At 47.8% G+C, this 24545-nt stretch overlaps 1 protein-coding gene across 1 annotated transcript in view; it reads right to left on the bottom strand.

Moving 5' to 3' along the window:
• Positions 1 to 24545, bottom strand: part of LOC148508094 (uncharacterized) — a 74511-nt gene that overhangs the window by 45493 nt on the left and 4473 nt on the right. The window contains 4 exon segments of the mRNA XM_088445294.1: positions 11654 to 12704; positions 15603 to 16047; positions 16184 to 16281; positions 16401 to 16479. Of these exon segments, the coding sequence (XP_088301420.1) occupies positions 11654 to 12704; positions 15603 to 16047; positions 16184 to 16281; positions 16401 to 16434 (1628 nt within the window). The 5' untranslated portion in view covers positions 16435 to 16479.

A 24545-nucleotide genomic window follows, 5' to 3' on the forward strand; every position in this document is an offset into this window, starting at 1 on the left:
ACACCACTGGAAGAACATATGCCACACGCGATGGTATATCCTCGCGGAAGACGGTTTCCGAGCTCGTAACATGGTACGCACCACAGAGCTGGAAAACCCCCAGGACCTCAGCATGGCCGTCTCAACAGCCACGCCGCCAAAGACAGCCGAGTCAGGTCCGGGTGAAGACAAGGACCCTGAGACAGAAGGTCTGGTCGTAGCGGCAACCGCAGAGGACTGTCCACGGACAGACCCTGAAGGTCTGAGAACCAGTGCCGTCTGGGCCACGCGGGAGCTATCAACAGGAGCGTCCCTCCTTCCTGTTTGAATTTCCGGATTACCCGTGGAAGAAGGGAGACCGGAGGGAACAGGTATGCGAACCTGAACGTCCACCGGACGGACAGAGCATCCACCAGAGACGCCCCTTCGTCTCTTGTGCGAGACCCGTACACCGGCAACTTGTTGTTGTGCCGGGACGCCATGAGGTCGATTTCTGGAAGACCCCACCTGTCCACCAGTAGTTGAAAAACGTCCGGGTGCAGGGACCATTCCCCTGGATGAACGTCCTGGCAACTTAGAAAGTCTGCCTCCCAATTTAGCACTCCCGGGATGAAGACCGCTGATATGGCCGGAAGATTGCGCTCCGCCCAAACCAGGATCCGAGAGACCTCTACGAGAGCCGCCCGACTGCGAGTTCCTCCTTGCCTGTTTATGTAGGCCACGGTGGTAGCATTGTCCGACTGGACCTGCACCGGGTGACCCTGGAGAAACCGCTGTGCCTGCAGGAGAGCATTGAAGACCGCACGGAGTTCCAAGATATTTATTGGAAGCTCCGCTTCTGTCGGTGTCCACCTGCCCTGGAACAAGTGTGGACCCGAAACTGCTCCCCAGCCCCGAAGACTGGCGTCCGTTGTCAACAGGACCCAATTTGGAACCCAGAACGGACGTCCCTTGTTGAGGTGGGTCGTCTTTAACCACCACGCAAGGGACAGGCGAACCTCCGGGGTGAGCACAATCGTCTGGAACTTCAGAGACTGAGGCAGCCCGTTCCACTTGGACAGGATCAGGTGCTGCAGAGGTCTGGAGTGAAACTGGGCGTATTCCACCATGTCGAACACCGACACCATGGAGCCCAGTAACCTCATCGCCGAGTGTAAGGACACCCGGCGGCTGTGCAGACAACTGCGCACCCTTGACTGTAAAGCAGAGATCTTGTCCTCCGTCACGAAGATCCTTTGCTGTCCCGAGTCCAATAAGGCTCCAAGATGCAGAATCCTCCGAGACGGGATTAGAGTGGACTTCTGCCAGTTGATTAGCCAGCCGTGCCATTGCAGCAGTGCAATGGTCAGGTCCAAGTGGTGTAACAGGAGCTCTGGAGATCCTGCCACCAATAACAGGTCGTCCAAGTACGGCAACATGCGGACTCCTTGCAGCCGCAGAGAAGCCGCCATGACCGCCATAGCGTCCTGTAAGTTCAATGACACCATGTAGTCCCCAGGTTCCAGCGCCAGAATGATGGACCGTAGGGTCTCCATCCAAAACTTCGGGACCCGCAAAAACTTGTTGAGTGCTTTGAGGTTGAGAATCGGACGATATGACCCATTGGGTTTCTGTACCAAAAAAAGATTTGAATAGAAACCCTGGCCCCTCTGGGAGAATGGAACAGGCACTATAACTCCAGCCTGGAGCATAGTGTGCAATACCTTCCGCAGCTCCGTAGCCTTGTTCCGGTCTGATGGTAGACCCGTGGTGAAGAATCGAGCCGGGGGTCTGTGCCGGAAGGAGAGGGCGTACCCGTGAGAGACCACCTCCAGAACCCAAGTGTCTGTCGTAGTGAACGACCAACACCGGGAGAACTGCAGCAGGCGGCCTCCCACCCTGGGATCCCCCAAGGGGAGACCCGGACCGTCAGGCCGCAGGCTTGTCATCTGGCTTGGGGGCCGGACGTCTGGTACTCCATGCCTGTTTCCGGGGCTTGACCGATTTCTTAGGGCCAGCCTGTCGAGGAAACGACTGTGGTTTGGGCCTGCCCTGGGCCCTAGATGACCGAAAGGACGATGGTCCCGAACCAGAAGGAGCAGCGGCCGACGGGAGACAAGCAGATTTGGCTGCCGCCAGCGTGGCCACAATCTTATCCAGATCCGGACCGAAGAGAACTTCTCCGGTAAACGGCAACGCTTCCAGACCTTTCTTGGATCTGCGTCCGCCTTCCAGGATCGCAGCCACAAGGTGCGACGAGCAGCTACCGCTGCTGAAGAAATTCTAGACACCAGAGTACTAATGTCTAGAGCCGCCTCGTTGATGTAGGTGGCCGAATCACGGAGATTGCCAATCAACTCCGCCTGTTCGGCCGGACAGTCGGATTCAAAAGAAGCCTCTAATGAATCCGCCCAGCGCTCCATCGCTCTGGCAACCCAGCAAATGGCCATAGCCGGCCGTGCTGCCCCCCCTGCAAGGGAATAAGCAGACTTCAGGCAGATTTCTACCTTGCGGTCCGTAGCATCCTTAAGGGAGGACATGGATGGCATCGGCAATGTGGCACTACGGACAAGACGGGTCACGTGAGAATCCACCTGTGGAGGGGATTCACACTTAGCAAAATAATTATCCGCGAACGGATAAGCCACCGCCAGGCGTCTCTGCGGCTGGTATCTTTTGCCAGGTTGTTTCCACGCCTCCTCTAAATGGTTCACCAACTGACCCGAAAGAGGAAAGACTGTGGCATCGCCCTTCACATCTTTGAAAAAGGCATACTTAGATTTAGCCGCTGGGGGAACTTCGTCCTCAATCACCAAGGCTGTGCGGACCGCCCGAATAAGTCCAGGAATATATACTTTGGACTTAGCATCAGCGTCCTTAGTATGGAAAGGTTCCTGATCGTAAGGATCCAGAATCTCCCCATCATCAGACGTCCCTTCGTCATCCTCATAAGGAGCGGACAGAGACGCCACCGGCCTTTTATGAGGCCGCATCACAGACTCCCCTTGCAACACATCCGAAAAGTGCTGTACAGAACTCGTCAGGGAGTTAACCCACGCTGGCTCCTGAGAACCCGGGAGCGGGGAAATAGGGAGACTGTGGGGTACCACCAATTGTCGTGGGAACCCCTGCATGGGTGACGACACCACAGACTGCTGGGGACAAACCCATCGGAGTAAACGCGGGCTGCGGAGCTAACTGGCCCACTAAAGCTGTTAACGCCTGAGCGAAACAAGCCCAGGGCGGCTCCTGTACCGGTGCTGTAACCGTAATAGGCCGCGCCATGGACAAACACTGCCGGCAAAGGCCCTCCGCGCTACCCTCCCCCTCCGCTAACGGTACTTTGCACGTGGTACACTGTAGCCGGAGGGGAAAATCACTTTCAGACATGATGGCACCACGTATGTGACCTCTCTCACCAATTAAGTATTAAATAGGCGAGAGACCACCCTGCAGCACCGCACCGCAAGGGCTTTAGCAGAAAGAACAGGGACAGTAATAAAGCTGACAGTTTAGAGAAGAAAAGTTACAGGCAGCGCTAGCACAGTCACATACAATGCAGAGAAATAACAATTCCTGCACTAACAGCGCTGATCACTCAACTACACAGACACAGGGCCTGGTAGGACACAGCGCTGCATACACAGACCTGAGCCACAGCGGAGGAGAGGTATGCGGGGGGACCCAGACCACGATGCTTCCTTCCAGACTTCCAGCAGCGTTCACCATGCGTTGCAGAGAAGATGGCCGCCGAGGAGCAGAGAGAAGCTGGCCTGGGGGAGGAGCGCTGACACAGGACCAGTCAGCACAGTGCAGAGAGGGCTGTGTGCAGCGGGGGAGGCGCCGGCTGTGAGACAGGGAAGGCGCGCTCCCCTGGCATGCATTTAACCCCTGGGACGCCGCAGCGCTACCGCTCTGCTGCGGTCCGCTGTCCCAGGGGGTAGTGGAAGCGCAGGTTGGTCGCCTGGCTCCACGCTGCAGCCAGTCCCCAGGGAGCCCCCTGCCTGGGGACTTAGGACCATGTGATCAGCGGGGACCCACCGCGGAACCCCGCTGCTTACCTCTGTCCCCCTTGAATCCGGCCATGGTCCGGAACATCTGGGGTCACCGCTAGCTGTGACCCCAGACGCCCACCAGCATCCCCGGATCAGTACCGGCGTTCTGGTACCGGCGGGGTGTAGGGAAGACAGCATGGACGTCAGGACTGACTGTCCATGCTGTTCATCCAGATGTGCAGCCACAGCTGCATGAAGAAAAAGCTTCAGGGGCTCTTCTAGCCCCCACTCCAACAGGTGCACCCGACTCCGGCCGGGCACCAAACTAAACTGAGGTGCCTTGGCCCGGGGGCGGGGTATAGGAGGGGGACCTAGTGCATCCTGGGAGGCTGAAAGCTTAACTCTTTGGTGCCCTGCGACTGACGTCACACCTATACCCCAAGGTATCCTGTGGATACCCTATGGACCCTGAAGTAGAAATAGTTTTTTTCCTTACACAAATTATCACTGACACAATGGGGGAAGAGAAAGCTTTGTCAGCTATGGTGCACGCACAGAAAACTTTCAAAAATGTGAAGTAAAATACACTGCACTCTGTCTATCAAATATTTTATCAATAAAGTTGGATTTGTAAATAAAATAAGTGTCCCATTTTTCTGTGTCCATCATTACATTTTAGTTGAAAATATACAAAAATAAATTGTAGGGGTACAGAAAAAAGAATAGGGGACATCAACAGGGGGAAAAACATAAAGGGGGGAGAGGGGAAACGGGGCATCTACAGGCATCAGCAAACAAACCAGAAATAACAATATGTATTAATCAATCATCTGAATCTACCATCAAAGTTTCATTTAAATTAATAGGGGGGGAGGGGCTCCGAGTAGCAGCATGTGCAGGGGGGCACCCTTACCCTCTGTAACATATTTGTGCCATGGAAGCCACTTCATAATAGGAGAAGGGGTTGTAGAATAAGGAACTTCTTTAGTCTCCATTTCAAAATAAAATTGAGTCTTATAAATAACTTTCGCAAATGGAGATTTCCAATGCTGGGCTATGGTGGCCCTGGCAGATACTATAATGTGACCAAGGACATAGCAGGCAGATTTAGGAACAGTGGAGGGATACCAATGTAGGAGGGCTATGGAGGGGTCTGGGGTTAAGGTGAGGCCTGATACATCATATTTAAGGGTAAACAATTTCATCCAAAAAGGGCATAAAACAGGACAATTCCAAAAACATGGAAAATAGAGCCGTGAGAATGGCAGAGACGCCAGCAAAATGTTGAAGTCACAGGCCATATCTTATGGAGTTTAGAGGGAGTAAAGTACAATCTATGTAAGAGCTTGACCTGCATTTTAGTATGATTGGTGTATTTAGAGAGGGAGAAGGAAGAAAGGTGAATGGATTCACACTGTTTAAGGGTGAAAGTACATTGGAGATCAGTCTCCCATTTAGGCTGAACTAGGGACTTCTCCATCAAATCTAGGGGGGACAATAAACAATACCAGTAAGGTGGCACCACGGGAAGGTGTAGTCAACCTGCCTAGAACTCGAGCCGGGGGTGATTGAAACACATTGGGATCAGTACACACACTATAAACCCAGTGTTTAAGTTGAAGGTAACAGAACCAGGCTGAGGGACTAAAATTCAATTTAACACAAAGGTCAGAGAATGGTTACAATGGAAGACGGGGAAAGTAAATCTGTCAGAGACCCGATACCTAGGTGCATCCAATAGGAGATATGCAGATGGGGCAGGGGGCCTGATTCAGATCCGCTCGCTAGGAAGCGTTCACACGAAGGCTGCCAATGTTTGCATTGTGCGCATACATAGTGCGAGCAATTGGAATGCGTTTTCTCGCCTAATTTGCATACGCATCGAGCGAGCGGGTCTGAATTAGGTCCAGAGATCTATCTAACGCCTGGAGGAAAACATTCCTTGGGCGAAGGGTAAACTCAAAATGGGTCTTGTGCTTAAAATCCCAAACTCTTAGGTCATCGAGGAAAGCTGCGGGGAACAGTGGAGGGTGTGGACGGAGCTGACAGGGAAGCCAAAGAAGGTCAGGGAGAGGGAAACCTTTAATGAGCGACCGTTCCAAATCCACCCAGGGCTTAGAATGAGGGGGCAGAAACCAGTCACATAATTGATATCTAATAAGATCAGGAAGTGTAAGACCCCCCTCCCTCCCGTGGTTTTGAGCGCATCATACCATTATAAGCCATTCTGGGGGACTTACGTTTCCACACATAAGAAAACAACAATCGTCTCATCTGTTGTAGTAATGTACTGGGGATTGCATAGGGAATAGCATGAAATAGGTACATCAGTATTGCCAACATCATCATTTTAAACGCCACCAGGCGTCCTAACCAGAAGACCTCATGAGAAATCCAAGCTGTGGCTAAGGACGTCAACTGGGTCAATAAGGGGATGTAATAAACCTTGTGAACATTTTTAGTGCTAGAGGGGATGGAGAAGTTTGGGGAAGGTCCTTTCTATTCCAACATGACTGTGCCCCAGTGCAAAAAAGCAAGGACTATAAAGACATGGTTTGATGAGTTCAGTGTGTAAGAACTTGACTGGCCTATACTGAGCCCTGACCTCAACCCCATTGAGCACCTTTGGGTTGAACTGGAAAGGAGATTGCAAGCCAGGTGTTCTCGTCCAACATCAGTGCCTGACCTCATAAATGCTCTGCAGAATGAATGGGCACAAATTCCCACAGAAACACTCCAAACACTTGCGGAATACATTCTAAGAAGAGTGGAAGCTGTTATAAGTGGTCTATCTTCTGCATTAAAGTGAGTCGGGCTACGCATTATAACATGCACCCTGGGGGCACTGGTACACGTCACCTGTACAATACCCCAAATGAACAACTGAGCTTACTGTGATCAGCATAAAACACTACACATTGATGGATCCTCTTATATATTACATATATCTATGATGAGCACACGCTGATCAGTATAATCCATCCATGTAAGAGAAATGGAGAATAATGACCTCGGGATGAGTAATATATATATATATAAGGAACGTACAGTTACAGTCATTATCTGTATCACCATAATATGCATCATATAGTTTATGTATCCTCACCAGTGACCACCTTGGCAGCGCCACTCTTCAGCACTATACAGATCTTCTCACACAGGCGAGTATTCCACTAGAAGCGAAAAGCCGTCATCGGCGAAAAAGTTTCGCTGATGACAGCTTTTCAACTGGTCTGAATTCATCACCTAATTTAATTCCAGGCGGTTTTCGTCTACGCGGAAAGTCAATGCAATGTAATAGGCGAAAAACATTCGCCTCAGAAAAGCAGGTGAAAAGAAGTGCAAAATCATTATTTTGGGGTGCAACCATGGGGAAACCACTCAGCACCCTTGGGACAGCCCCCCAAAGGACAACTGTGTCAAAAAATCCTGGAAAACACCTAAGAACACCTCAAAAAAGTACTTTCATTTTGGGGGTGAAAAAGTCAAAAGTGGGGAGACAATAATAAAAACTAGCAAAATAGACTTCTTAGGGGGCTGCAAAGATGGGTCAGGTGTTTTTAGGTTTGCAGGTGCATACTAGAGGTATGTTTTTCACGTTTTTTTTAAACTTCACTTTAGAGACTTTATAATATGCTAGCACCTATTTTCAAGTACCCCAAATTTGACAGGAATACTTATTTTTTTCCAAAAAATACTGTTTAATGCCATTCTTCACCACTTTTCCAAAGACGCTAATAGCAAGCAATTTACATAACTTAACTAACCAAAATAGCTTTAATAGGGCTATTAGTATCTATATTGATCCCCAATGTTAGTTCATCTTTTAGCGGGGTACAGGCCGATTTCCCCAATTCTGACACTACTTTCCGTCTGTTCTACATACGCCGCTTGGCGTTTTAGCCTACTTTGGAACTGAACACAGCGAATAGCGGGGATGCACACTATAAGTATTAGCATCCAAAACACGTGATGTAGGCGAAAAGTTGGGACAGCCTAAACTTTTTCACTGATGCAAAACTAATTGAATACTGGCCATAGTCTATGAAAATCTGCAGGATAGATCTTGAAGTGTTGTTAGGAGACAGCAGCCAGATCACTGAGGCCTTTATTCCCGACCCTTACAGTGTAGATTTGTGGTGGTGACAATAATTGTCTTTGTTTATGCAGAACCCATACAATTAGTATTGTTTTTTTTTTAAATGCCATTAGTTTCCTTATTTCTCCTAAAAAGGCCAAAAATAATCCCCCCAAAATAGACAAAAGCATTTTTCATTGACTTGCAAGAGTAAAAAAAAAAAACCTGTTTTTAATTTTTTTTCTAACCACCACTTTGTGCATCACCATAAATCCACCATTCCAAAGCCGCAACAGCTGGATTCTACCCATAATAAAATTGGTATTAAAAAATACTGTATATTAACTTCTCTGTGTGTGACTGATATATATATAAAATGTATCCCCTATATAACAACGATGTGGTCTGTTATTACTGCAGAAAGTGGTGCCGATATCTATTAGAATAATAATGTATTTTATCTTCTCCGTGTATGACTGATATACATAAAATGTATCCCCAATATAACAACGATGTGGTCTGTTATTACTGCAGAAAGTGGTGCCGATATCTATTAGAATAATAATGTATTTTATCTTCTCCGTGTATGACTGATATACATAAAATGTAACCCCTATATAACGACGACGTGGTCTGTTATTACTGTGGAGAGTGGTGCCGATATCTAATAGAATAATGTATTTTATCTTCTCTGTGTATCACTGATATACATAAAATGTAACCCCTATATAACAACGACGTGGTCTGTTATTACTGTGGAGAGTGGTGCCGATATCTAATAGAATAATAATGTATTTTATCTTCTCCAAGTATGACCGATATACATAAAATGTATCCCCTATATAACAACGATGTGGTCTGTTATTACTGCAGAGAGTGGTGCCGATATCTAATAGAATAAAGACAATACTATAAGTGTCACCCGAGTGATCTATCCCAGTCTTATATTAATGACACATGGATGATTAGGAAAGATTAGATCTGATAGGTGATGTCTGAGGAGTTATATAGCAGCTATACACAGATTGGGGTCATTGTCCACTAAGATATAACATGTTATACAAAGAGGAGGGTTGTACAGCGCTAGGGAAATCTAAGTAACAATAATATATTTTATCTTCTCCATGTATGACTGAGATACATAAAATGTATCCCCTATATAACAACGATGTGGTCTGTTATTACTGTGGAGAGTGGTGCCGATATCTAATAGACTAATAATGTATTTTATCTTCTCCGTGTATGACTGATATACATAAAATGTAGCCCCTATATAACGATGACGTGGTCTGTTATTACTGCAGAGAGTGGTGCTGATATCTAATAGAATAAAGACAATACTATGTGATACCTAATAGAATAAATATAATACTATGTGATACCTAATAGAATAAAGACAATACTATTTGATACCTATGTGATATCTAATAAAATAAAGACAATACTATAATATAGTATTTATTCCAGTCTTTTATTAATGACACATGGAGGATTAGGAAAGATTAGATCTGATAGGTGATGTATGAGGAGTTATATAGCAGCTATACACAGATGGGGGTCATCCTCCAATAAGATACAGTATAGACAAGTTACACAAAGAGGAGGGTTGTACAGCGCTAGGGAAATCTAAACAACAACAAATAACATATAGCCAGATAAAGATGCATAAAATGTATAGTATGTATCAGGAAAACAGCAATGATAACAAAATGACAAACATAATGCATATAATATTCAGGCAAAATCTGACATGATGTTGTAGTGCGCCACTAGCATGTCCATATAAGTGGGTACCAGGTTATTGTGAAAGGCTCTGATCTCTTCACAGGCCAGCATTACCAGTGATGCACCCGCGATGTGAGGAGCCTGCCCTGCGCGCCTGCTGGGTCTAGTTACAGCCAGTCAGAGGCAGCGGGAGCCAAAGTCAGCGTGGTCAGGTAAGTACTGGGCTGGGGGCACTGCTTAAGGGGCAAAACTACAGGGAGCACTGAATATGGGGCAAAACAACAGGGGGCACTGCAATGGGGCAAAAACACAGGGGATACTGTATTATGGACACGAATACAGGGGGCACTGTATAAGGGGCACAAATACAAAGGGCACTGCATAAGGGACACAACTACAGAGGGCACTGCATAAGGGGCAAAACTACAGGGGGTACTGTATTATGGGTACAAATACAAAGGGCACTGCATAAGGGACACAACTAGAGGGGGCACTGCAAAAGGGGCAAAACTACAGGGGGTACTGTATTATGGGCACAAATACAGAGGGCACTGCATAAGGGGCACAATACAGGGGGCACTGCATTAATGGCACAAAAACGGGGCACTGCATAAAGGGCACAACTACAGGGGCACTGCATAAAGGACACAAATACAGAGGACGCTGCATAAAGGACACAAATACAGAGGATGCTGCATAAAGGACACAAATACAGAGGGCTCGCCTCCAGTGTGACGCAAAAACTGGGTATGACACAAGGTCATGTCCTGCAAATGTCATAATAAAGGTGTGCGCAAAATAGTGGGGCGTGGCATTGCGACAACCAGGCCACACCCCATTTATGCAAATGCACCTTCATCGCGCGCATGCTATTGGCTCATTAGCCTGACTACAGATATTTTTGGGCTCTTTGCCTGTGAGTGGTTGGCCACCCCTGATCTAGGTGTTCGGTACGACCAGGTAAATGGGTTTTTGTCTATCTAGTCTAAAAGGCCACAGAGAGAGCAATTAATAAAGTTGAAAATTGAAACTATCTGGGTGAAGCGAATTCAGTTAGAACATCCAGATCACCACCTGACGGCACAGATGGTGAAGTCTGTCACTGCCCGAGAGTCTTCATATTAAATACTATGCATTTTTATTGCATCTTTATCAAACCCTATATAAATTAGTTATTGTTGCTTAGATTTCCCTAGCCCTGTACATCCATCCTCTTTCTGGGATCTATTCATGAAGCAGAGAAGAGACCTGTCTAGCTGAAATCAGGGATCTTCTCTGCTTCGTGCAATTAATGGAGAAAGTTACCCTGGAGAAGGTTATTCTTCCTCCTGTCATACCACTGCTCCATGCTTTTGTATGGTGAGTGCAATTCATAAAGAAACGGGAAGCTCAGCTATCCATTCCTCTGCTGTGTATAGATTCGCCATCTGAGGATGGCGTAATCTGTACCACAAGCCAAACAGAGCAGAGAGCTGCCTACTACCCTGCTGTCTGTCCGATACCGGCTCTACCCCCTTTTCCCAGTGTCCTTTGTAGCAGGTCTCATGTGACATGCTGCTCGCATGCGCCGTGAGAAACAGGCATATACGCCAACCGATGTCTGTCTTGTCACTCCGTACAGGGATCGCGGTGAAGCCGGATAGTGCTCAAAGACGCCAGAGAGGTAAGTATACATGAATGGTCCCTAAACATCACTATATATCGCATCGATGTGATGCAATATATAGTGATATTTATCGTGAGCCACTTCATGTTCTCTATGAATAGACCCCTTTATAATAATGAAACACATCCCACTTATCTGTGGATGGATAAATTAAAATGTTACTGTGTGGCTGGAGTGTTGTTAGAACCCTGTATTGTATCAGCTCACAGAAATGCTTTACTCCTGTGTGACAGCTGATGTTTAACAAGATGCGATTTTTGTATAAAGCATTTCCCACACTCAGAGCATGAAAATGGCCTCTCACCTGTGTGACTTCTCTGATGTGTAACAAGAGATGATTTTCGTGTAAAATATTTTCCACACACAGAACATGGAAATGGTTTCTCACCTGTGTGACATTTCCAATGTGTAATAAGATGTGATTTGTTTGTGAAACATTTCCCACACTCAGAGCATGGAAATGGCCTCTCACCTGTGTGACTTCTCTCATGTGTAACAAGATCTGATTTGTGTGTAAAATATTTTCCACACTCAGAACATGGAAATGGTCTCACACCTGTGTGACTTCTCTGATGTGCAACAAGATCTGATTTCAGTATAAAACATTTCCCACACTCAGAACATAGAAATGGCCTCTCACCGGTGTGACTTCTCTGATGTGTAACAAGATCTGATTTGTGTTTAAAACATTTCCCACACTCAGAACATGGAAATGGTCTCTCACCTGTGTGCCTTCTCTGATGTGTAACAAGAACTGATTTTCGTGTAAAATATTTGCCACACACAGAACATGGAAACTGCTTCTCACCTGTGTGTTGTCTCTGATGTGTAACAAGATGTGATTTCTGTGTAAAACATTTCCCACACTCAGAACATGGAAATGGCATCTCACCTCTGTGACTTCTCTCATGTCTAACTAGAACGAATTTCCGTGTAAAACATTTCCCACACACAGAACATGGAAATGGCCTCTCACCTGTGTGACTTCTCTGATGTGTAACAAGACACGATTTAAATGTAAAGCATTTCCCACACTCAGAACAGGGATATACTGTATCAGGTGTACGAGCTGCACTAGGTGTAACAAAAGCTGAGGTATTAGGAGAACAGTCCTCGTGATTAGAGGGATCAGATGATATAGCTGCACTGTGAGGTACTGGATGTATATTTAGCATAACGGGATTATCTCCTGGAGATTCCTGTGTGATGTTATCTTCTATTTTAATAGCTGTAGACAACATGAGATCTCCCTCCAAGGCGTTCCTGCTTGTGCATCCATCTGCTGGAAATAAAATAACGATTAGTAAGAAATATATAAATAGCACAGACATACTGAGCAGCACTTTACAGAGAATATTTAGTCATTCACATCAGACCTTGCCCCAGTGGAGCTCACAATCTGTATTCCCTAACACATGGACACATATACACACACTATTAATTTGTGTCAGAAACCAATCCTCTGGTCATCCTAAGGGAGAGTAGCCCCACCAAAGTCATACTACTAAATTAGGGTAATGAGTCACTGTATATAAACTCTGAGAGAGATGGAGATATGACAGAGAAACACAGAATGACGATGGCGGCACAGAGCGGGGGAGGCAGCAAGACAGGGCAGGGGAATGACACAGGGCACAGAGCGGGGGAGGCAGCAGGACTGGGTAGGGGAATAACACAGGGCACAGAGCAGGGGAGGCAGCAGGACAGGGTAGGGGAATGGTTCAGGGCACAGAGCAGGGGAGGCAGCAGGACAGGGTACGGGGATGACACGGCACAGAGCAGGGGAGGCAGCAGGATAGGGTAGGGGAATGACAAGGCAAATAGCGGGGAAGGCAGCAGGACAACAGTAAGGGAATGACACGGCCCAGAGTGGGGGAGGCAGCAGGATAGGGTAGGGGAATGACACAGGGCACAGAGCGGGGGAGGCAGCAGGACAAGGTAGGGGAATATTGCAGGGAACAGAGCGGGGGAGGAAGCAGGACAGGGTAGGGGAATGACACAGGGCACAGAGCGGGGGAGCCAACAGGACAGGGTAGGGGAATGGTACAAGGCACTGAGCGGGGGAGGCAGCAGGACAGGGTAGGGAAATGGGGCAGGGCACAGAGCAGGGGAGGCAGCAGGACAGGCTAGGGGAATGGGGCAGGGCACAGAGCAGGGGAGGCAGCAGGACAGGGTAGGGGAATGGTACAGGTACAGAGCATACAAGCACAGAGACTGGAGGGAGCCATTGTGCAATGACAAGTGTGTGGTTATAGCTCTGTGTGTGTGTGAGAGTGGAGTTCATATGACGTGTGTTGTGATGTGTAGTATACAGTATATTGAAAATCAGTCAGTCACATAATATTACTCAAGGAAGATAAAGGCTATTATCACATGTAGTAGTGCATGAGGAGGATCATGGGTAATGTCACATGGGGTCTCATTACCTTAACCAGTGATTTAATCATTATAGTGACATCTCTTGTACTGATACACGAGATACACCAGAGAGTGTGAGGAGGAAACTGGTCAGATCTATGGGCTGGTAACACACAGTGACATGATGTGAGGAGGAGAGCAGGAGTATAAGAGGGGCTGATGGCTCCTGATGTATGAGATACACCAGAGTGTGTGGGGAGGAGATTGGTCAGATCTCTGGTCTGGTAACACACAGTGACATGATGTGTTGGGGAGAGCAGGAGTATAATAGGGACTGATGGCTCCTGATGTGTGAGATACAAGAAAGAGTATGGGGAGGAGACTGGACAGATCATGGGCTGGTAACACACAGTGACATGATGTGAGGGGGAGAGCAGGAGTATAATAGGGGCTGATGGCTCCTGATGTATGAGATACACCAGAGTGTGTGGGGAGGAGATTGGTCAGATCTCTGGTCTGGTAACACACAGTGACATGATGTGTTGGGGAGAGCAGGAGTATAATAGGGACTGATGGCTACTGATGTATGATATATACCAGAGAGAGTGGGGAGGAGACTGGTCGCTGGTAACACACAGTGACATGATGTGAGGAGGAGAGAAGGAGTATAATAGGGACTGATGACTCCTGATGTATGAGATACACCAGAGAGTGTGGGGAGGAGACTGGTCAGATCTCTGTGCTGGTAACACACAGTGACATGATGTGAGGGGGAGAGCAGGAGTCTAATAGGATCTAATGGCACCTGATGTATTAGATACGCCAGAGAGTGCAGAGAGGAGACTGGTCAGATCTCTGGACTATTAACAAACAGTGACATGATGTGAGGGGGAGAGTAGGAATGTAATAGGGGCTGATGGCTCCTGATGTATGAGATACACCAAAGAGTGTGGGGAGGAGACTAGTCAGATCTCTGGGCTGGTAACACACAGTGACATTATGTGAGGGGGAGAGCAGGAGTATAATAGGGGCTAATGGCTAATGATGTATGAGATATACCAGAGAGTGTGTCGAGGAGACTGGTCGCTAGTAGCACAGTGACATGATGTGAGGAGAGCAGGGCTATAATAGGGGCTGATGGCTCTTGATGTACTAGATACACCAGAAAGTGTGGGGAGGAGACTGGTCAGATCTCTGGTCTGGTAACACACAGTGACATTATGTGAGGGGGAGAGTAGGAGTATAATAGAGGCTGATATATCCTGATGTATGAGATACACCAAAAAGTGTGGGGAGGAGACTGGTCAGATCTCTGGGCTGGTAACACAAAGTGATATGATATGAGGAGGAGAGCAGGAGTATAATAGGGGCTGATGGCTCTTGATGTACTAGATACACTAGAGAGTGTGAGGGGGAGACTGGTCAGAGTTCTGGACTGGTAACACACAGTGACATGATGTGAGGGGTGAGCAGGAGTATAATAGGGGCTGATGGCTCCTGATGTATGAGATACACCAGAGTGTGTGGGGAGGAGATTGGTCAGATCTCTGGGCTGGTAACACACAGTTACATGATGTGTTGGGGAGAGCAGGAGTATAATAGGGGCTGATGGCTCCTGATGTATGAGATATACCAGAGAGTGTGGAGAGGAAACTGGTCAGATGTCTGGACTATTAACACACAGTGACATGATGTGAGGGGGAGAGCAGTAGACTAATAGAGGCTGATTGCTCTCGACTCCACAACTGTGCAGATACATTTTCCTCATAAATTTGTACTGACAGATGAGGGTGGAGGATAAGCGATTATTGTAGTGACTCACCTCTGCTGATATCTGTAGGGATTTCCTCTTCCTTACACTGCTGATCACTCCTCACATACATCTCTTCTTCTCCCTCTATATCTTCTGCCATCATATCAGTCACATACGTCTCTTCTTCTCCCTCTATATCGTCTGTCTTTATATCAGTCACATATGTCTGTTCTTCTCCCCGTGTATATTCTACCTTATTATCAGTCACATACGTCTCTTCTTCTCCCTCTGTATCTTCTGTCTTTACATCAGTCAAATGTGTCTCTTCTTCTCCCTTTGTATATTCTGCCTTATTATCAGTCACATACGTCTCTTCTTCTCCCTCTGTATCTTCTGCTTTCATATAAGTCACATACGTCTCTTCTTCTGCCTCTGTATCTTCTGCCTTTATATCAGTCACATACGTCTCTTCTCCATCTGTACCTTCTACCTTATTATCAGTCAGGTGTTCACTCTAAATAACCCCCCCAAAAAATACAATAAAATAACTGTCATTATGTCTAATAATATTATTTTAAATCAAACAGTACAATAACATCATGGCCTTAGTGTATATTTGGCATATTGGTGAGACCCAAAATCCCACCTACCTTATGCTCCTGTCCGATCCTGTGATTCTCCTCTGTACAATCATATGAATAAAGAGGATGGGGACATCTCTCTGGGGTATTTCTGTTACTGGGTCCACCTGCAGGAGACACACAGTGACTGAGTACATTGTATATATGTGATAATCAGGTGATGTGTGTATATAGGAGGGCCCCATACCTGCTCTATTTAGTAAAATAAATTACAGTCTCCTCTTACCCAGTGATATGAGGGGCCGGTGATTCTCCATCATCACGTCCTTGTACAGATCCCTGTGTTCTTCTATACACTCCCCCTCCTGCATAGAGACGTAGACAGTGACATCCTGACAACTTATAGGAACCTGACACACACAATGTTACAGTCATCACCGACACATCCCCTGGTTGTATTGTCATGTATTATTACTATAGATATAAGTGATGTTACAGTGAAACTACCAGATCCCCCTCATCTCCTCAGTCATGTCCATGTATTATGAATAAATATATAAATGAGGTCACTCCCAGATCCCTTGACCTCTCCAGTATTGTGGAGTATGATGGGAAAGGGGAATGGGTATAAGACCAGAGCACTGGTATGAAACCTCTCAATTAGTAAAAGGCGCACGTTGCGGTCTCCCACCAGCAACGACCGCAGCCAGCAGCATTAGGCAGGCTCAGGTTAGTGTTGTCCTGGCTCCCTAAGTAGCAGGGAAGCCAGGACAGTAGGCGGGCATGATGAATGAGTAGCCCGCTCAGCGCGGAGAAGGCTCCATAGCGGGTGGGCGGAGCCTAATGTAGCGTTCACTTTAGCTCCGGCGGCAGGCAGGGCAAGAGAGAGCGCGCGTGCCCTAAAAAGGGGCGGGCCATGAAAAGGGGGCGTGTCTATAAAATACGTCCCCTTTTCGTCATACTTGGGGGTATACCCGGCACTTACGGACACGCCGGGCAGCCCCCGAGCCCTGCAGACAGTGAGAATAGATGCCGGGCGCATGCGCCCGGCGTCTATTCTCCAGCGGTGACCGGGTCACTGCACATTTCTCCACCCGCGGGACACTGCAACCCGCGGGTGAAGACGGCACCCACAGGCTGTGAGGGCAGGGCGCTTGTTGCCCTCCAGAAGGAGGGCTTGGTGCCGCGCCCCGCTAAAACAGCCTAGCGGGAACGCTACTAATGTTCAATTCTGCTCCTGCCTCCCAGCAGCCCAAGCGTTCCCAGAAAGAGGCTGGTTGCCATTTTATAACAGAAAGCTGCTGCTGAACGCGTAGACTGTCCTGCCTGCCGGATCTGTGAGTGCACAGTGGGGTCAGGCACAGTGGGGTCAGGCTAGGGAAGCTAATTTAATTGTACAGCTTATATCTATTTACACAGTGAATTTGTGTTTAACAGCACTGGTCAGTGTATCAGTGCTAGTGAGGTAAAAGCATATCTCCCTCTATGCCCTTATCTCTCCTTTTCTATACAGTCTCTGGGCCATATTCAATTAGAGGCGAAAAGCCATTTTCGCCTGTTTTTTTGCGAAAAATTCTGCCTAAAAAAATTTCGCCAAATTCAATTCCAGGACAATTTCGCCTAAGCGGATACAATTCTCCAAAAAAGATTCTCCAATCAATAGCAGGTGAAAAGAAGTGCAAAATCTTTATTTTGGAGGGGAAACGACTCTGAACCCTTGGGACAGCCCCCCAAAGGACAAATCTGCAAAAACCTAAAGAACACCCCAAAAAAGACATCATTTATGGGGGAAAATTTAAAAAGTGGGGGGGATAAACATAAAAAGTAGCGAAATAGACTTCTTGGGGGTCCCCAAGTATGGGTCAGGTGTTTTTGGGATTGCAGGTGCATGCAGCAGGTGGATTTTTCATGTTTTTAAAAAGTTCACTTTAGAGACATAAGAATATGCTAGCACCCATTTTCAAGTACCCCAAATTTGACATGACTGCTCATTTTCACCAAAAAAATACAGCTTTATGCCATTTTTCACCACTTTTACAATGACGCTAATAGCAAGCAATTTACACAACTTAAGTACCCAAAATAGTCTTATTAGGGCTATTCGTACACATCTATATTGATTCCCTATGTTAATATATCTTTTTCTGGGGTACAGACTGATTTCCTCAATTCTTTCAGTACTTTTCGCCTGTTCCGCATTCGCCTATTTCCGTTTTCGCCTGTTTTGCAATTGAATTAGGCGAAAAGCGGGGACGAGCACAGAATGAATTTGCGTCTGAAACAGGCGAAAGAAGCGAAAAGTCGGACAGGCGAAAACTTTGCCTCTAATTGAATTCCCCTCTCTGTGTCTGTGTGTGTGTGTGACCGGTGGATTACAATGTCTTCTAAGGGGTCAAAAGCTGCACAGAAATCTTTCTCCTGCAAAAATTATGCAGAGAAATTAACACAGGGACAGTCAAATACTTCCCTTCTGTGTGATAAGTGTGTTTCAGAGTCGCAGACTATTGTCTCACAGCCGTAGACTACCTGGACTGATCAATTTTCATCAGTCATGTCTCATCTGTCTGCATAACTGGAAGCTTCTCGCAGAGACAGGTGGCCAGAACTCAGACATCTGCCATCTCAGAACGAGACTGGGCTCGTTCATTAGCCAGATCTGTAGAGGGACTCACCAAAGTTATGTCGAGCCAGGTACCCCCTGCAGCCTCGTCATCTAAGGTCCCTACAAAGAGACTGATTCCTAATCCCCTCAGGTGGGATGAATCTGAGGAAGAGGAGATACAGGAGACAGAGGAAGGGGAGGTCCAGGAACCAGAGGAACAAATTCCTCAGGTGTCGGAACCTGTATCTCAGGGTGTAGAGGCACTGATAGCGGCAGTACGCCAGGTATTACATGTTGAAGAGATAGATACAGTCTATGTTTAATAAAAGACAAGCTGCCACTTTTCCAGCGTCTGAGGAACTGGATGAGATCCTAACCTACACGTGGAAACACTCAGACAAAAAGTTTCAGATATCATGTAAACTTTTAAGTTATTGCCCATTTCCTGCAGAAAGCAGAAAATTATGTGAAACTCCTCCTGCGGCAGACCCTTCAGTATCCAGTGTGTCTAAAAAGACGGTACTCCCTGTACCAGGAGCAGTCTCCCTGAAAGAATCTTCAGACAGGAAATTATAAAACACCTTAAAATCTGTTTATACAGTGGCAGGTGTGTCCCTTCGTCCTGCGCTAGTCAGCTGTTGGGTCAATAAGGCTGTAGAAGCATGGGCTACACAGCTTTCTGAGGGGCTTAAGACGGGTATAAGTAGACGGGCTTATTCAGTTGGCAGATCAGATTGCAGAATCAGCCACTTTCCTAGGGGAAGCTGCAAAGGACATATGTAACCTTTCCGCTAGATCCTCGGCCTTGGCTATCTCAGCCAGAAGAGCTCTTTGGCTACGACAGTGGAATTCTGATGCCGAGTCTAAGAGAGCAGTGAAGGCTCTCCCTTTCACAGGAGTCGTCCTGCCTGTTTGGTTCCGAATTAGATAAGTGGATTTCACAGGCCACAGGTGGTAAGTCCACATATCTGCCTTCAGAGGCTCCGCCTCCTAGGAAACCAGTTGCAGGACCGTCCTTTTGTGTTCCAGGGAGATTTAGAGGCCGTTCCAGAGGAGCTCCTGCTATCTCCAGGGGTTCCAGAGGCAGAGGAAGAGTGACTGCATCCTCGTCCCAAGAGGACAAACCTGCGGTTAAACCTTCTGCATGACGCTCTACCTTCTCACTTGGGTGATCCCAAGGTGGGAGGTCGACTGCAGAGCTTCAAAGAAGAATGGATGCGGTCTTGCCAGGACGCCTGGGTTCGGGACATCATTACCCGGGGGTTGAAGTTGGATTTCAGAATCCAACCTCCTCACTTTTTCACAACCGGGTTACCACTGTCAGCAGAAAAACGGGTTGTGATTCAGAGGACAATAAACAGGCTTCTGTTGTCTCGACTGGTGGTAAATGTTCCAAACCATCAGCGGGGTCACGGTTTTTACTCCAGCTTGTTTGTGATTCCAAAACCAGACGGGTCGGTGAGACCCATTCTGAATTTGAAGGATCTCAATCCTTATCTGCGTGCTTTCAAGTTCAAGATGGAGTCCCTGCAGTCGGTCATTGCTGGCCTCGAGAAGGAAGAGTTTCTCGTATCCTTATACATAAAGGATGCCTACTTTGAAAGACTCTCATTTTCAATTTCAGACCTTACCTTTTGGTCGTTCCTCAGCACCAAGAGTTCTTACGAAAGTCATGGCCATCACGATGGCCCTGCTTTGGATGCAGGGTGTTGCTATCGTTCCGTATTTGGACGATCTTCTTATCAAAGCACCGTCGGTAACACAATTGTTACAAGATATACAGGTAACTCAGAGTCTGCTTTTACAACACGGTTGGATCCTCAATTGCCAAAAGTCATGTCTACAACCTACACAGCGCCTGCTACTCTTGGGGATGATTTTGGACACGGTGGAACAGGTGTTCCTTCCTCAGGACAAGGTATCCTCCATTCAGCACATGGTGCGGTTGATACTGCGTCATCGAAGAGTATCAGTGCATCTGTGTATTCGAATACTAGGGAAAGTGGTGTCGACCTTCGAGTCCATCCAGTATGGGAGATTTCATGCCCGGCCATTTCAATTGGATCTAATTTCCCAGTGGTCTGGGTCCCATCTCTTTCTTCACAAGCGAGTGCTATTGTCCCCCATGACTCCAACATCTCTCCTTTGGTGGCTGAATTCCTCTCACCTGCTAGCAGGAAAGCGTTTCGCAGTGTGAGATTGGATTCTCCTTACCACAAACGCAAGACTGAGTGGGTGGGGGGCAGTGTCCCTGGGAAGCCACTTTCCACGGCCGCTGGACTCAGTGGGAGGCAGTACTACCCATAAACATCCTAGAACTAAGGGCAGTGTTCTATGCTCTTCAGCTTGCACACCCTCTGATGCACGGTCGAGCAATCAGAGTGTAGTCAGACAATGCCACAGCTGTGGCATATATAAACAGACAGGGCGGTACCAAGAGTCGGGCCGTCATGAGGGAAGTAAGCCGCATTCTGCTTTGGGCAGAAGAATTTGCAGCGGTGATATCAGCAATCTTCATCCCAGGGGTAGAAAATTGGGAGGCCAACTACCTCAGTCGACAGGACATTCATCCAGGGGAATGAGCGCTCAATCCACAGGTCTTTCAGCAGCTGATTCAGCATTGGGGTCAACCTCAAGTGGATCTCATGGCATCGAGGTTGAACCATCAATTACCGCTGTACGGCTCACGAACAAGGGATCCTCAAGCAGTGGTCATGGACGCACTGACAGCGCCTTGGTAGTTTCACTACGTGTACCTGTTCCCTCCAATTCCACTTCTCCCTCGTCTGCTTCAAAGACTCAAAAGAGAAAGGGCCAAGGTGTTGCTGGTGGCTCCAGATTGGCCCAGACGAGCGTGGTACTCAAGCCTATGGCATCTGTTGATAGACAATCCGTGGCCTCTACCTCTCCAAGACGATCTACTTCTACAGGGTCCGTTTATTTATCAGGACTTAAAGCGGCTTCGTTTGACGGAGTGTCTGTTGAAAGGGCCATCTTAAGAAAGAAGGGTATTCCTTCCAGTGTGATTCCTACCATGATCAGGGCTTGGAAGGAAGTCACATCAAAACATTATTATCATATCTGGAAGACATATGTATCTTGGTGTGAACGCCGCAGTTCACCTCCGTCTGATTTCAAGGTATCCCGTCTTCTTTTTCTGCAGGCCGATTTATCAGCAGGCCTTCGTCTAGGATCTTTGAAGGTTCAGGTGTCGGCATTGTCCATTTTCTTTCAGAGAAAATTAGCATTATTGCCGGATGTCCAGACCTTCCTAAAGGGAGTAATCAGAATACAGTCTCCATTTGTGCCTCCTATGGCCCCATGGGATTTAGACTTGGTCCTTTAATTTCTCCAGTCTGCTTTGTTTGAGCCACTACAGAAGGTGGAGATTAAGTTTTTAACTTGGAAGGTGGTTCTTCTTTTGGCGCTCGCCTCAGCTAGACGTGTGTCGGAGCTTGGGGTTCTATCCTGTCGCTCGCCTTACCTTGTTTTCCATGAGGACAGGGCGGAGCTTCGTATGCAGATGTCCTTCCTAAGGTGGTGTCTGCATTTCACATAAACCAGCCAATTGTGATTCCAGTGTTAAAGGACGATTCTCAGGGCTCCAAATCTTTAGATGTTGTTAGAGCTCTTCGGATCTATGTTGAGAGGACAGCATCTATCCGGAAGTGGGATGTGCTTTTTGTCTGTTTTGCTATGGCGAGGCCAGGTTGGCCGGCTTCAAAACAAACTATTTCGCGTTGGATTCGTCTGACAATCAGACAGGCTTATCTGGCCACTTCTAAACAGCTGCCGGTTTCTATTACGGTGCATTCAAAGCGCTCGGTGGGTCCTTCATGGGCGGCTGCCTGTGGTGTTTCTTTGACTAATCTTTGTCGAGTGGCCACCTGGTCAGGCAGGCATACTTTTGTTAAGTTTTACCGTTTTGACACTTTTGCGACCTCTGCTTCGCAGTATGGCCGTGCTGTTTTGCAGGGTCCTCAGCGCTCTCCTGCCCAGGATGGGAGCTCTGGGATGTCCCCACTGTACTGAGACTCCCGTGTCCCCTAGTGGATGAAGGAGAAATCAGGATTTTGGTTACTTACTGATAAATCCCTTTCTCCGATTCCACAGGGGACACTGGACGCCCACCACGGCCCTGTTACACCTGCTTAAGTTTGTTGTTTACAGGTTCAGACAGTTGTTTGTCTCCATGGTCTGCTTGGAATGTTGTGTTATCTTTCATAAACCCTTTCTGGTTTGTTCATGTATGTTGTAGTTTCTCTTCTCCTTTCTCCTTATTTTCCAGCTCTCCTCTGGCACCGTTTTTTGGACTGACCTGTTGGGGGGTATAGAGGGGGAGGAGCTAGCTACCATACAAATTTATTAAAGTGCCAGCTCCCGGTTAACCCACTTCTATACCCCACTGTACTGAGACTCCAGTGTCCCCTATGGAATCGTTGAAAGGGATTTATCGGTAAGTAACCAAAATCCTGATATATATATATATATATACACAGTGATCGCGGTGACAAAATATGTGGATCCCAGGGACCCTCCACTTTAAAATGCAGTAATGCCCAGTCTTTACACATTTTGCCACATAGCCATGCCTGATCTTTAAACATTAGGCTGCATATTAATGCCATGCAGTAATGCCCCTTACAAATGATGCCACACAGCCATCCCCGGCCTTTACACATTATGCTGCACATTAATGCCCTTTACTCCCCCTATGCATTGGCCCCAGTAGCAGTCCCCCCCTCCTATGCATTGCCCCCAGTAGTTGACCCCCTATGCATTGCCAGTAGTAGTAATCCCCTATGCATTACCTCTAGTAGTCCCCCTATGCATTGCCCCCAGTAGTCTGCCTATGCATTGCCCCCAGTAGTAATCCCCCTAGGCATTACTCCTAGTAATCCTCCCTATGCATTGCCCCCAGTAATAATCTCCCCTATGCATTGCCCCAGTAGTAATCCCCCCTATGCAGTGCCCCCAGTAGTAATCCCCCCTATGCAGTTCCCCCAGTAGTAATCCCCCCTATGCAGTGCCCCCAATAGTTGACCCCCTATGCATTGCCCCCAGTATTGGCCCACCTATTTGGCCTTTAGTGACCTGGGCCTAATGCCCAGGTCACTCACACCTATTTGTGGGGCAGATACCTTCATTTGGGCCTAATGCCCCCTATGTAGCCCGGGCCTTGTGCCCACCTATATACCAACAGGCCTATTGCCTGAATTTATGCCACGGGCCTAGTGCTCGACAACCCTGGTGGTCTAGGGAGGGGTAAATAACAGTGGCCCAAGGTCACCTACCCGTATGGTGGAAGAGGCTGCGGGGGAGAGCTTCGTTAGATCTTTTTCTTTCCACCCCATCAGTCCTCAGCTTCATTCTTCTGCGCCGCCTCTTCCTTTCTTCCCTCTTGATCAAGCCGTCTTCCGGCCTCTTGCGTGGCCGCCGGAACTGTTGCCGCGCCGCTCTGCTCTTCTGTCTTCGGGAGGTCTTCACTCCTCCCCTTCGCCGCCGGTACTGAACGTTTCCGCTCAGCCGCGTCTAATTCAAGATGCTGCGAGTGGGCGGGGCTGCCTCCTATTGGCTGCTGGACAGCGAGCCGTGTTTGGCTCGCGGCCAGTGCCAAACAACCGCCGCCGCTACTTGGCTTCCGGGCAGCGAGCTCCGCTTAGCTTGCGCCCAGAGCCAAGCTTCTCCTGCCACCACTGGTGGAAGGGACCAGGCGGTCCCTTCACCAGGTACCCGCCGCAGTGGCTTACCCGGCGCTGGGAACAAACACTGTCCCAGCGCCGGCCACGGATGCTGTGCCGATGCTGGGATACTTGATCCCAGCACGGC

Source organism: Taudactylus pleione, unplaced genomic scaffold (assembly GCF_031769625.1).
Source record: "Taudactylus pleione unplaced genomic scaffold, aTauple2 ptg000377l, whole genome shotgun sequence".
In the NCBI taxonomy this organism is placed as follows: Eukaryota; Metazoa; Chordata; class Amphibia; order Anura; family Myobatrachidae; genus Taudactylus; species Taudactylus pleione.